This window comes from Lipotes vexillifer, unplaced genomic scaffold, assembly GCF_000442215.2.
Source record: "Lipotes vexillifer unplaced genomic scaffold, Lipotes_vexillifer_v1.1 scaffold84, whole genome shotgun sequence".
NCBI lineage: Eukaryota > Metazoa > Chordata > Mammalia > Artiodactyla > Lipotidae > Lipotes > Lipotes vexillifer.
Genome location: NW_006783414.1, coordinates 1,034,114 through 1,047,374, shown reverse-complemented (window position 1 = coordinate 1,047,374; position 13,261 = coordinate 1,034,114). Strand labels below are relative to the sequence as shown.

Genomic DNA, 13,261 nt, shown 5'->3' with positions numbered 1-13,261 from the left:
AAAAAAAAAAAAAAAAAAAAAAAAAATGGACAGTGTGAGAGACTATATCTATTAACCTAATGACATCTATGGATGGAAGAAAATGATAAGGAAAGGTCCTAAAAAGACTAGATTGGTTGTATCGCATCCATTGTTTATGGGCTTCAAACTTCACTGGGCCTGGAGGGTGGACACTGGGGGAGGCTGAAAAGTGATTGTGTTCAGGTTGGACATGCCTTCTTCAGCAATAATTATTGCTTATTAAACACAACTGTCATTCATATGAGATGAGGCATTCGCATACATTAATGGTATACTGGTAAATCCTTTAGGAAGAGGAATATGCACCTATACATACATACATACATATACATATATATATACACACACACATATATATGTATGTGTGAGTGTATGTGCATTACAGTATATAGTCATACTCTGGACCTGTGAATTCCATTTCTGGGTAGCTAATTAAGGAAATAATTCAAAACTCAGATAAACCTTTAATGCACAAAGCATAGTCATTATTCTTTTGGATGTTCAAATTGTCCTATTTTTCACAATGAGATGTTGTGTAGGAGGATATCCATATTCTCAGGAGATGCATAGGGAGTCTTTAGGGGTAAAGTGTCAGAATGTCTACAACTTTTTCTTAAAGTTGTGTAGTGTGTGTGTGTGTGTGTGTGTGTGTGTGTGTACTATATCCATATATTCACATATACAGACAAAATAAATATACCAAAATGTCTACAAATATTAAATCTAGGTGGTGGGTATATGGCTGATCATTGTACTATTCTTTCAACTTTCTGCATGCTTACATTTTTTAATGCATGTATGTTGAGGAAAAAACACATGATTTAACTGTAGCATTTCTATTTTGAGAATACAAAGAATTAATAATATTCATAATAAAATGTAGGGGAATGCTCATTGTAACACTGAATAAAGAAAAATGAACACGGCATTATTTTTAACATAAAATGATCACTATTATATAAAATTAACCAAAATCTATGCATATTGGGAATAACCAAAATGTTAGCAATAGTTTTCTCTGGGTGTTGTGCATATGGGCACTATTTCTTCCTTTCCACATTTTTGTGTCTTTCAAATTTCCTATAAATGCATATAATATACTTTGTCTTAAAAATGATCTTCACATGAAAATACCTCCCCTCCTCCGCTCCTGGAGAATCTGAATTTACCACATACTATTTAGATGATTTGTCTTGTCTACCAGCTGCCTCAGCTAAGCTGTGAAATTCTGGATGGCAGATATGTGTCTTATTGATCATTGAACCTTTAGCTGCTAGTGTGCATGGCCACAGTAAATGCTGACAATTGTTTTTCACACTAAACTGGAGGTAGTTTTAGTTGTTATGCTCTTGGGACTTACCTGGGCTACCTAACTGTAGACTTGCGAGATTAACCTGTAAAAGAAACTTCCTGATCTCCATCTTCTAAAGGAGTGATTTCTTTGAAGGTTGCTTTTAGTAGACTAATGCATATAAAATGCATAATGCCATGTGTTTCATGAAGAACATGTTCAATACATATTCCCTTTCCTTCTCCAAAGGGTACCCATTCTTTTGCAATTCTACTTGGAGCTGTTTTTCACTTACTATCCGTATTCCACACTAGGACCTGTGTGATCCAAATGTCTAAATTACACTGCTTGGAGGTACAGATAAGCAGCTTTAAAAATAAGCCTGGCAGGTGGCAGTGCCCATAAACAAATCCCTCCTGGCTGCCGGTAATTGGAATAAGACGACAATGATGTTCTGACTGCTGGCTTTAAGGCACGGGAGGGGAGTTCATGCAGAGTTGGAATTAGAGAATGTCTTTGCTGGAAACACACCTTGGAGGCACCCAGTCCAAACTACTCACTTTATAGACATGGAAACTATAAAAAATAATAATTAAAATTAAAATTAAAATAGAGTTGAGAGACCCGAATTAAATAGAGTTGAGAGACCCGAAAGGGGAGCTCTCATGCCCTATGCTGATAGCAGAGCCTAATAGGAAGAAGAAAGACTTTCTCTTCTCACCTGGCAAGAGCTCAGCCAATGAGAGACAGTCATGGCTCAGTCAGTGAAAAGCCATGGACTCTGTTAACTATAGCACTCCCAACTTCCTTTCCCCCTCTATTAAAAAGTTCTTTCCATTTTTGCTGGGGATTTGCACATGGCTAGCCATGGTTGCAGACCTCAAACTGCAATTCTTTGTTAACTCCAAATAACCCAGTTTTTGCAGGAGAAATAACTAGCAGTCTATTGTTGGAGCATCTGTCAGCACTTTATTCTTTTTTATGGCTGAATTCGATTCCACTGTATGGATATACCTGATGACATATTTAAAGCCATTTAAAAACCAAAATGGAGTAACTACGGTTCAGGCATCCAAAATGGAGCCAGGTGGGACCTCCCTGGTGGTCCAATGGTTAAGACTCCGTGTTTCCAATGCAGGGGACCCGGCTTTGATCCCTGGTCGGAGAACAAAGATCCCCCACGTGTTGCACAGTGCAGCTAAATAAATAACAAAATGGAGCCAGGTGACCATTGTGGATGCAGTTGCAGACATGTTCCTAAATCACTGGGAACTTGAATTTTCTGAACTGTATCAAATTCTAGGGCACTACTTGCCATCTTCAAAACAGTATCTGCTAGCAGCTGCTCCCTGAAACCTTGTAGTTTCAAAGTTTCCCCAACCCTTTTGCAATAATGCAATGATTTTGAACCCCAACCAGTTCTTGTTTAATAAGCGCCCTTACTTCTTGCCAGCTCCAGTCCTAGTTGTTGACAAACAACCTGTGTAAACTTGCCCCGTTTTGCTTTATAAGCATCCCCCATTTTGTAGTCCAACAGAACACAATTCAAATACTTCTTGAATCTGTGTCTCCCGGGCTATGGTCCTAACAAACCCCAAATAAGCACCTCTTTACTTCAATAAGGTCTCTGTTTCTGAAATTTCGGTTAACATACCACATTTTGTTTATCCATTCATCAGTTGATGGACATTTGGATGGTTCCACTTTGGGGCTATTATGAATAATGTTGCTATGAACTTTCACAACACTGCTTTTTAAAAAGGTCGCCAGGAGAGGTACAAATTATTATGTATAAAATAAGCTACAGGGCTTCCCTGGTGGCGCAGTGGTTGGGAGTCCGCCTGCCGTTGCAGGGGACGCGGGTTCGTGCCCCGGTCTGGGAGGATCCCACATGCCGCGGAGCGGCTGGGCCCGTGAGCCATGGCCGCTGGGCCTGCGCGTCCGGAGCCTGTGCTCCGCAGCGGGAGTAGGCCACAGTGGTGAGAGGCCCGCGTACCGCAAAAAACAAAAAAACAAAACAAAAAAAAGCTACAAGGATATATTGTACAACACGGGGAACAGAGCCAAGATTTTATAATAACTGTAAATGGAATATAACCTTTAAGAACTGTGAATCACTGTATTGTACGCCTGTAACATATAATATTGTATATCAACTATACTTCAGTTAGAAATTAATTAATTTAATTAATAAATAAACAAAAAGTCGCCAGTGACCTCCACGCTGTTAAACCCAATGGACACTTCTCTGCTTCTTGTGCAACCATCCGGGGGCATTTGACACAAAGACCCAACTGTCCGCAAAAGACTCTCTCCTCTCTGGGTTTATGTCTTAGCACATTTTCATCATTTTCTTCCTACATCTCTGCCTACTTCTCTTTCTCCACTTGTGACCCTCTCCCACCCATTGTCCTCATTGCAGTGAGGGACTGTTTCCTGTGTGAATCAGATCCCCTCACCTCCCTGCTAGAAACCATTCACTGGCTTCCTGTTGATCTGAGACCGAAACCCATAAACTCTTCAACATGGTGTCCGAGGGCTGCATGACCCAGCTCTGGTTTCCTCTCCACTTCATTGGCGTCACCCTCTCTTCACCGTGCTCCAATTGTGCGAGGTTTTTGCTTGTTTGTATTTTAGTTCCTCCTATGCACTGAACTCATTCTCACCTCAGGGCCTTTGCCTGTGGTGTTTGCTTGATGACAAATGCACTTCCATATTTTTCCCTATGGCTCACTACTTTTCATTCTTTAGGTCTCAACTATAAAGGTTTACAGTCACAGAAAGGTTTCTAACTGCTGTATGGAGTGGGAATATCTGCCTTGGATATGCCTTAACTCAGCACATCCCAGCCCTTGTTCTAAGAATTTGCTAGGCAGAGCAATTCTCAGAGCTTCCTGAGGGTCTGTTTCTCACACTGTAATCCTCAGTTTGGCTCAAATAAAATTCACTTTTTTCTCTTAAAAAAAAAAAAAACAGAAGAATTTGCTTTCTTGGTGTGCCTGTGGGTGACTCGCTGTGCATTTGTGTGTTCATCTATTTACCCTTGTGTGTCTGTCTTTGACATTGGACTATATTATTCTCAGGGCCTATCCTTTAATAGATGCTCAATAAATATTTGTCGAATGAAATGAAGAAATAAATTACATGGAAAATAAAGAGTCAATTAGGATCAAATGACATAACAGAAGGGATCTGAACATATTTGGCAAACTCTGCAGGGCTATAAAAATATAACAGATGACCGCCATTATGTAATACATACATAATCACTGCCATTTGTTGCATAGGAAAAGGAATTATGTCAAAAGGTAAGAATTTGGATTTCAGGACTTGGCACTCCCCATTTCCTGACCTCATATTACATTCTGACAACTCTGACCAGTGGGCAGTTAGCTGTCTCCATGGGGATATTTCACAACTCCAGGCTGCACTCATCATGGTTCCTCTACTTGGAGTAGACATCCTCCTTTTCTTCATCTAGAAAAGGCCTTTCATCATTCCTTGTTCTTGAAAAATTTGTGCTGTGCCCTGCTTGACCCCTCAACATCCTCAGAGGGGATTAGCTCCTCCCCTCTTCCTTCCCTGTGTCATTTTCACTTTGACTATTTCAGGCAGACTGTACTGTTGATACATCTGTCCTCACTGGACTCTGAGCTGGTTGACAGCACAGGCCATGCTTACTTCATTTCTGAACCCATCCATTCATCAGTCAAGTCACTGACTGAGCATCTATTATGTGCTAAGCCGTGAAGCCTGGAGTGGAGTACAGAGGCTGCCACGTAGTAAAACCTCAACGCATACTTGAGGAGACTGGAAGGAAGGAAATTGCTTGGATCCTTGTTCTTTTGATCCAATCTCACCAGATGGGACTGAATTGAGAATGGAGAGAAGAGAAAGCTCCTAGAAAACATACTAAGACTAGACACCACGGAGTCCGGTCAGCAGCTCCCAGTTAAGTTCAAAGAAATCCTTGTCTTGTACCTGTTGAGCCCGTAGCACAAAGAGAGAGTGAGCAATCGGTCTCTATGCAGACCTGCTACCTGAAAGGTCCTGACTTGCGTTTGCTTTTGCCGCTGGGCACTAGGAACAGAGGGGAGAAGACGCTCACCCCAAGAGGAGGACAGCAGTGAAAATAGGCCCCCTATGCTGGCCCGGTCCCTTTCCTCACCTTCACTGAGCACTGAAGTCCTCCACTCTCCCTTACAGGGGAGTGATGAGCGGGCTGAAAGAAAGGGCAAGAGAAGCTTTCTTCCTACTATTTGTGAAAGGTCCGAGTTCCTACAGCATGTGTCACACAGTATGGACCAAGTTGGCGAGGCAAGGACCGGGGTAAATGGCTCTCCTTTCTGCTAGCATCCTCTCGGGCAAGTTTTTAAAGGATGGATCACTTTTTAAGTGGAGTTTCACATTTTGAGGGTGAAGGGATGAAGCAGTTATATTAAAATTGTACATTAGTCAGGACTTTATGCCTAATTTCAAGAAATGTTGAAAGAAAATTAATGCCGGGGCATATGCTCAAGGCAAGAAGATAGAAACCCAGCCTGACATAGATTACTAGTAAATCAAGCATGCTGAAATATGGAAGGCACAATGCATTTATAAATTTTTCAAAATTCTCGCTCTCAACAGAACCTTTTCCCTAAATGGCTCTAGTCATTTTAGGGCACTTGACTTGAAGTTTCCAAAATGACTCATTTAAAGAATATGAGGTCCCCTGCCTGCCCCACCCTCACCCCATCTCCTACAGCTGTCACTTACCATGAGTTCTTTGCTTTTAGTGAAAGGCCACCAGCCCCGCACACGCTTTTGCTGGAATATGGATATCTTGCTCTCCTCACTTGCATTTTCAAACTTGGTGAGATCGCAGTCTTTGGCAGACTTAGCTGCTCGGGGAAAACTATTGAGGTTCATTTCCAGGGAGCCTGTGAAGAGATGCCCTTAACAGTTATAGAAGGGCTTGAAAATCCATCGTCATCCTCATTCACCCACTCATTCATCCATCCACTCACTGGTCATTCAGTCAGGACCACATGGGATCCACAGCATGTGCCAGGTACTGAGGGCACAAATATGACCAAGACATGTTTGGTGCATTTAAAGCATCAGTAATATGGCAGCAGGCAGAAGACAAGGGCAGAGCTGCCGTATGTAACTTTCAAGCCTCAGTTTCCGGTGTCATCTGTCGGGCCTCTTCTCTGCTCCCTGAGCGTGATCTGGATTACGTGTCTGTCCTTTGAGCTGTTCCCTGCCTTAGCACAGATAGCCTGTAAGAACCTCCTCCCCCGACCTTACCTCTGTCTCTGAGCCCACTCAACTGCAGGTTGGGGACTCAGTCTTACTGTCTTGGTAGCTGCTCTCCAGTACCTTCGTGGGCGCTCAGCAATGTTTTCTCTTTTTAAAAATGTTTCATACATTTTAAATGTTACTTTCCATTTACAGTTATTACAAAATAGTGGCTGTATTCCCTGTGTTGTACGATGCCCCCTTGAGCCTATCTCACACCCAGTAGTTTGTACCTCCCCCTCCCCCACCCCATCTTGCCTCTCTCCGCATCCTTCTCCCCACTGGTAATCACTAGTTTGTTCTCTGTCACCTGTGAGTCTGCTTCCTTTTTGTTGTATTCACTAGTTTTCAACAATGTATTTTCAATGAGTGGATATAAGCCAGAGTAAGATAATGCCATGAGAATGTTCTATTTCTCTCTCCTTAATAACCTTTCCTTATTTTGAAAGTGATATATGTTAACTGTGAACATTTAGAGCATGCACATTAGCAAAAAATAGAAATCTTTTTTTCTATTATCTTTCCACCTCCCGAAAGTTGGCGACTGTCCTACTTATTAGTTCATACCCTTATATCAGTCTTTCTGTCTCTTTGGCTGTCTCTGACTATCTCTTTCTCCTATAAAAATAAACATATTTTTTACCGAAAGGGGATTTTTTTTCCTATACACTTTTTTTCACTTAATGCACCCTGCACAATTATCCAACTCATTAAATATTCTAATATTTTAATGGCTGCAGGGTTATCACTTATTGAGTGCTTACTATGTATGAAGCACTGTACTTTGTTTTTAAATTATATTACCACATTTACAGCTCCCCTCTGAGGTTGTAATATTATCCCCATTTTACAGCTGAGGAAAACTGAGGTACAGAGGAGACCAGTAATTAGCTCAAAACTTAATAGCTTCTTAGTCTGTTTGAATACGTATGTTCCACCATAGGGATGCACTGTAACTTACTGAGTCAATCCCCTATTAAGGGCTATTTGGAGTGTTTCGATATTTTGCTATCAAAATTATTAAACAGCATTGAAATTACTATCCCTGGAGCTAACTCAGACTAAGTTCTCCAAAAGCTGGGATAAAACCCTCAACATTAATAAGAGCTTGATGAAGCCACTGGCTTACCCAGAAAATCATCTGAAGACAGCCTTTCAAAATCCCAGACCTGAAGCACCAACACAGCTGGTGTCTTACACTCCATCTTCTCTAAGGAAAAGATGTTCTCCCTCTTGGTAACGACCATTTGCTTCTCTGCTGGGAGATACTGAAATGGAAATAGAAAGCGCCAGTTGAAGTTCCCCTCTCCAGTCAGAGAGTTGTAATGCACGTCTGTTTCCTGCTTGTCGTCTTCCAAACCCTTTAACCACCTGAATAAAGACAGAAAAAGAATTAAACACTCAGAGCACGTTATTCAGGCATCAATATAATCAAGAGCGATTTAACTAGTTTCATTGTGGTCACAGATCCATGGTTTTAAAATTATGATATAGTTAGATTTAGATGAAAGTTTCCATTGAATCCGAAAGAGATAAATAGGGATCAAAGGGTCGGAAACTGAACCAAGACTCTCGGTCTAAGTCAGGTTGGGGAATTGTCTTCAGTTCTTGGGTAGATCTGAAGCTGCACTCAGAAAAAAGGGAGAAGTCAGGAAATGTGAAATGAAAGTGTAACCTGAGTTTCCTCTCGCGTTGGGCGACCTCTTTATAACACGTACCATTTCTGCACCCACTACATTACATTGCTACATTACATAGGTAAATTATCTAACCTCTCTGTGCCTTTGTTTCATCTAGAAAATGGAAGCAATGACAAAATCTGGTTCATAGAAATTCAGAGGAATTATATGAGATAGTATATGTACAGTGCTTTGTGTACCCCAAATGATCTATTATGTTATTGCCTCTTAGTATTATCTAGTCTTTCTCCTCCATGCCAAGTATAAAGTAAGCTACAATGAATACATTTTCCCCTAGTACTTTATCCACAGCTAATTAATTCTTGAGAAAAAATGTACTTTTAATTCAAACTAATTGATAATGCCAAACCACTTGCTTTCTGAAAGCAGACATCCCTCCCTCCACCCCAACCCACCCTGGGGCAGGGGAGGGTAAATACCCTTCTATTCCCAGAGGAGTGGTACCACTTGGGGTATGGGCACAATTATTTAGCTAAAGACGGTGCTCGGTCAACCAATATATGTGTGGTATCTCTTACGAGGCAGGGAGTGAGCTAGATGCTAGGGGAGTGATAGGGAGCAAACAGGGATGGTTCTTGCCTTCATGGAGCTACAGTCATGGAGGGAAGAGGATGGAGGGAGATAGGTGGGATGGCAAAAGTCACCAGTGAGCGATGTGCAAAGGCCCTGTGGAAGAAGAGGTGAGGACACATCCTAGAAAGGGAAAGAAGCTCCGTGTGACTAGAGAGCAGAAGGCAAGGGGGAGTATTGATCCAGCGAGATGAGTCTGGAGACATAGGCAAAGTCTAGTCATGTGTGATATTTTAGGACGTATGAGGGATTTGGATCTTTGTCTAGAGAAAATAGGACGTCATTAAAGGGTCTTAAGTACAGGACTTAATATGTGTCAGATTGTGTTTTGAAAAGATAACTCGTGTTTCAACAATAGAGAACAGATTATTGGAGGCAAGGCTGAATAGGGAGAGACCAATTCAGATAGTATTGGTATTTCAGTGACCCCAGCAGGAAATGATGGAGGAAAAGATGATGATGGTGATGTGGTGAGATGAAGAGAATGGACAGTGCTGACAGCTATTTTGGGAGTAAAGTGAACAAGACTTAATAGTGTACTAGAAATGGGAGTGTCAGTGAGGAAGGGGGTTTCTTGTTGGGGGAAAACAAAGAGATACCAAAATAAGGCTGAGATGAATTTACTATTTCTGAGATGAGTTTTATCTGAGGGTCCATGTTTAAGTCACATTGTTTCTGATTCTCTACCACTGATTAGGGGTGAAAAGGAAAACCTACAAAGACATTTGTGTTATAGCCAAGATGTAAGAGAGAGATACAAGATATTTAGTTTCCTGAGTCCTAGGTTGGTAAAACTAGCAAACGGGAAGGTATAAAGTTTAGCTTTTGTACTAGGCTCATAATCTTCCTAAACACTTAATCTTTCATCAAGAGCACTACAGCTGTCGACTTCCTTCTGGTGTAAAGGTATTTTGAATGTCATTCAAAAAGTTTAGGCATCCAATATTTAACTGAAAGAGACGTTTACATAATAAGACTTCCTCACAAAAATATTTCATGGGATAATCATTCTTAGCAAAATGACCAAATAAGGCAAATATATGACAAAGGAAGTGACCTTATCTAACAAGGTAAGATGGACTCCTTTTGTGAGATGTGCGTAGAATATCTTCCACGAGGCATAGTTTGGTTAGGGGTGAAAGAGGTGAAGAGGAGAAGGAAAGGGGGTTTGGAGTTTGCTGGTGAGCTTTTACCCTTTAACATAAATATCACTTGATTTTTGTCCTGTGAAGATATTCTCATCCTCTAAAATGACATCTTCCGTGTTCCAGATGGTCACTCTCAATTCATACCTGGGATAAGGGAAGGCAGACTTAGGTTGAAGACCTTGGACGCTGAGTCGATTGGTATCTATGTGATTCTGGTACTGCTGTGAGTCTATAAGCTTCCTCAGCTTTACCAAGTTCAAAAATGTCAAGACTTAAGGTTTTCGTTCCATCAAAACCAAGTGTCCCAGCTGGAATCGCCAAGAACATGAATTTCTCTGAGCACATCCTCCTTCCATTAACCGACATTTTTCAGAATGTTGAAACTCAGGGGCTCCTACCATAAAACAGGGGCCACCATTTCAATCCCCACCACTACTGTTATCACCACCACTCACCCCCTGCTGTACCTGGCCGGGTGGAAAGTGAGGCATGATTATCAGGTGTCAGCTGATAAATGTAATGTATCGGACACCAGATCAAATGACATGATCCTTTAGTCTGAGACCTTGGTCTCTTTCCTTGAAGGTGGGGCTGCAGGTTACTTACCCTTTGGGTTTCCTTGGCGAAATGTCAACAGGAGGTCCAGGCTGAGGCATGTCTTTGGGAAACATGTCCACCCACATCTGCAGGCGGCCCTTGTTAAGAAAACATCCTTTAGATTTTTTTTTGGGGGGGGGAGGGGGGCATTATCACATGGACACTGACCATTCACGGTGTTAACAGATCCCTTTACTAGTAATGGATATTAGGTACATACAATATAATATAATGTAATGTGATATAATAAGGATATTATCCATATTATATTCAGAATATTTGTTGACAAAGACAGAACTTATATTTTGATTAAAAATTAGAACATAGGGCTTCCCTCGTGGCGCAGTGGTTGAGAGTCCGCCTGCCAATGCAGGGGACGTGGGTTCGTGCCCCGGTCTGGGAGGATCCCACATGCCGCGGAGCGGCTGGGCCCGTGAGCCATGGCCGCTGGGCCTGCGCGTCCGGAGCCTGTGCTCCGCAACGGGAGAGGCCACGGGAGGGAGAGGCCCGCATACCGAAAAAAAAAAAAAAAACCCCAAAAATTAGAACATAGGGCTTCCCTCGTGGCGCAGTGGTTGAGAGTCCGCCTGCCAATGCAGGGGACGTGGGTTCGTGCCCCGGTCTGGGAGGATCCCACATGCCGCGGAGCGGCTGGGCCCGTGAGCCATGGCCGCTGGGCCTGCGCGTCCGGAGCCTGTGCTCCGCAACGGGAGAGGCCACGGGAGTGAGAGGCCCGCATACCGAAAAAAAAAAAAAAACCCAAAAAATTAGAACATATATCAAGAGGAGCGTATATCAAGAGAAGGGGAAAGGTAAGCAAAACCTTATTGCGCACCTATTATGTGGTAGACACAGTGCTATGCACTTGAAAAGCATTGTCTCATTAATTCTTCCAATATCCCCACTAGGTAGATGTTATTATTCCTACTTGGCAGATGAGAAAATGTCTTGCCCATGTTTACATAGGCAACATGTAGCAGAGCCTGGATTCAACCCTTGTCTGCTGACTCTAGAGACCCTGCTCTTCTTACCAACCCCTAAGGATTACAAAGATAATACTATCTGTCAGAAGAGTCATGCTTCATTGCTTCCAATGTACCTTAACATCCATTATCTCCATCAGTGCTCACCCCCAGCCACGTTTCTGTGCTACCCATAAAAAAACTAAGGTTCAGAGAAGTCAAAGAAATTATCTGAAGTCCCGTGGCTAATTAGTGGCAGAACAGGGCCTTCCATCCATTGCTTTGGACTCCATACATCAAAATGTACCCTGTTGCAAGGGATGTGAGAGCCCAGGTGGGGAGAAAGTCCAGTGGATTCCATATTCAGGTCTGTTGTATGCATGCTAATTGCTCCGTCAGCTCAGGCAGGAAGGTGAGTGATCAACAAGGGCTGGGATGGTCAGGGGAGATTTTATATGAAGTAAGTGGGGCTTCCAACAGAGTGGGAAGGATTTGTAGGATTTGGGTGAACGAGGGGCTTTGGCTAGGGAAAAAAAAAGAGGATTTCCAGGGGAAGGGGCAATGTAGGCAAAGCGTTAGCATTCGGGAAGAGAAGAACCAATTCAATGGAGGATTATATTCCTAGGTGTCTAAAGAGACGTTAACGTTCACCGTTAACCAAGAAGCTATATCTGACAGGCAAAATGAAGGACACCAGTAACCAAAATATTTCGAACATCTGGTAGTAAATCTTAGAAAATAGTCATAAGCTTCTACATCTGATAAAAGTTTATCCTTTCAAGACACGCCCTCACACATGCTATCACGAGGTTTATACCCCAGCATTGCTGGGATAGCAGTGTGGGAGTTCCTGCCCCATTATAGTCAAGCTCACGTGCTTTGCCCAGACTACACAGCGAGTGAGTCCAGAGCTGGGCCAGAACTAGGGACTCACACTGCCTGGGTTAAATCCCACCTCTACTTATTACCAGCTGAGTAACTTTGAGCAAGTTACTTAAACTCTCTGAACCTCAATTTCTTTATCTTAAAAGTAAGGATTATCGGGCTTCCCTGGTGGCGCAGTGGTTGAGAGTCCACCTGCCGATGCAGGGGACGCGGGTTCGGTACCCTGGTCCGGGAAGATCCCACATGCCGCGGTGCAGCTGGTCCCGTGGGCCATGGCCGCTGAGCCTGCGCGTCCGGAGCCTGTGCTCCGCAACGGGAGAGGTCACAGCAGTGAGAGAGGCCCGCGTGCCGCAAAAAAAAAAAAAGAAATAAGCGTGAGGTGACACACACACCGGTTTGTCTAGGAAAATCGTGGTGTGTGCCCCTTGTATCAGCTTAATTATTAATAGTGCCTTCTTTCACTCTCAAAATGGCCATAATTTGGATAAATAAATCTATGGCCATCCTAATTGGGTGAGATAATTTCTGTAAAGGGCCTAGGACGTAAAAGCCTCTTAATAAACTTGTCTTCTCTTCCCTGCTAACTCAGAAGCCAGCTCTCTAGTTATCTTTTCCACACACAGCTTGTTTTGCCAGTTCTTCAAGGTAAGCCTCCATCTATTGCTTCTTTGGGAAAACTAGTGGGCTGTGCGGTTACTGATAGATTTTTGGACAAGGTCTTGGGCGCATCAGATGAGTTTTGAAGTTTCTCAAATGTCAGCATTCTTCAGAAAGAACGTGATAACTCAAATCATAAAAGGGAAA

At 42.6% G+C, this 13,261-nt stretch overlaps 1 protein-coding gene across 1 annotated transcript in view; it reads right to left on the bottom strand.

Annotated features, from left to right (window-relative positions):
• Positions 1–13,261, bottom strand: part of FER1L6 (fer-1 like family member 6) — a 128,780-nt gene that overhangs the window by 6,072 nt on the left and 109,447 nt on the right. Inside the window, exons 35-38 of the mRNA XM_007456067.1 lie at positions 10,620–10,708; positions 10,059–10,157; positions 7,725–7,966; positions 6,071–6,234 (exon numbers count right to left, since the gene is read on the bottom strand). Of these exons, the coding sequence (XP_007456129.1) occupies positions 6,071–6,234; positions 7,725–7,966; positions 10,059–10,157; positions 10,620–10,708 (594 nt within the window). The remainder of the gene's footprint in view (positions 1–6,070; positions 6,235–7,724; positions 7,967–10,058; positions 10,158–10,619; positions 10,709–13,261) is intronic.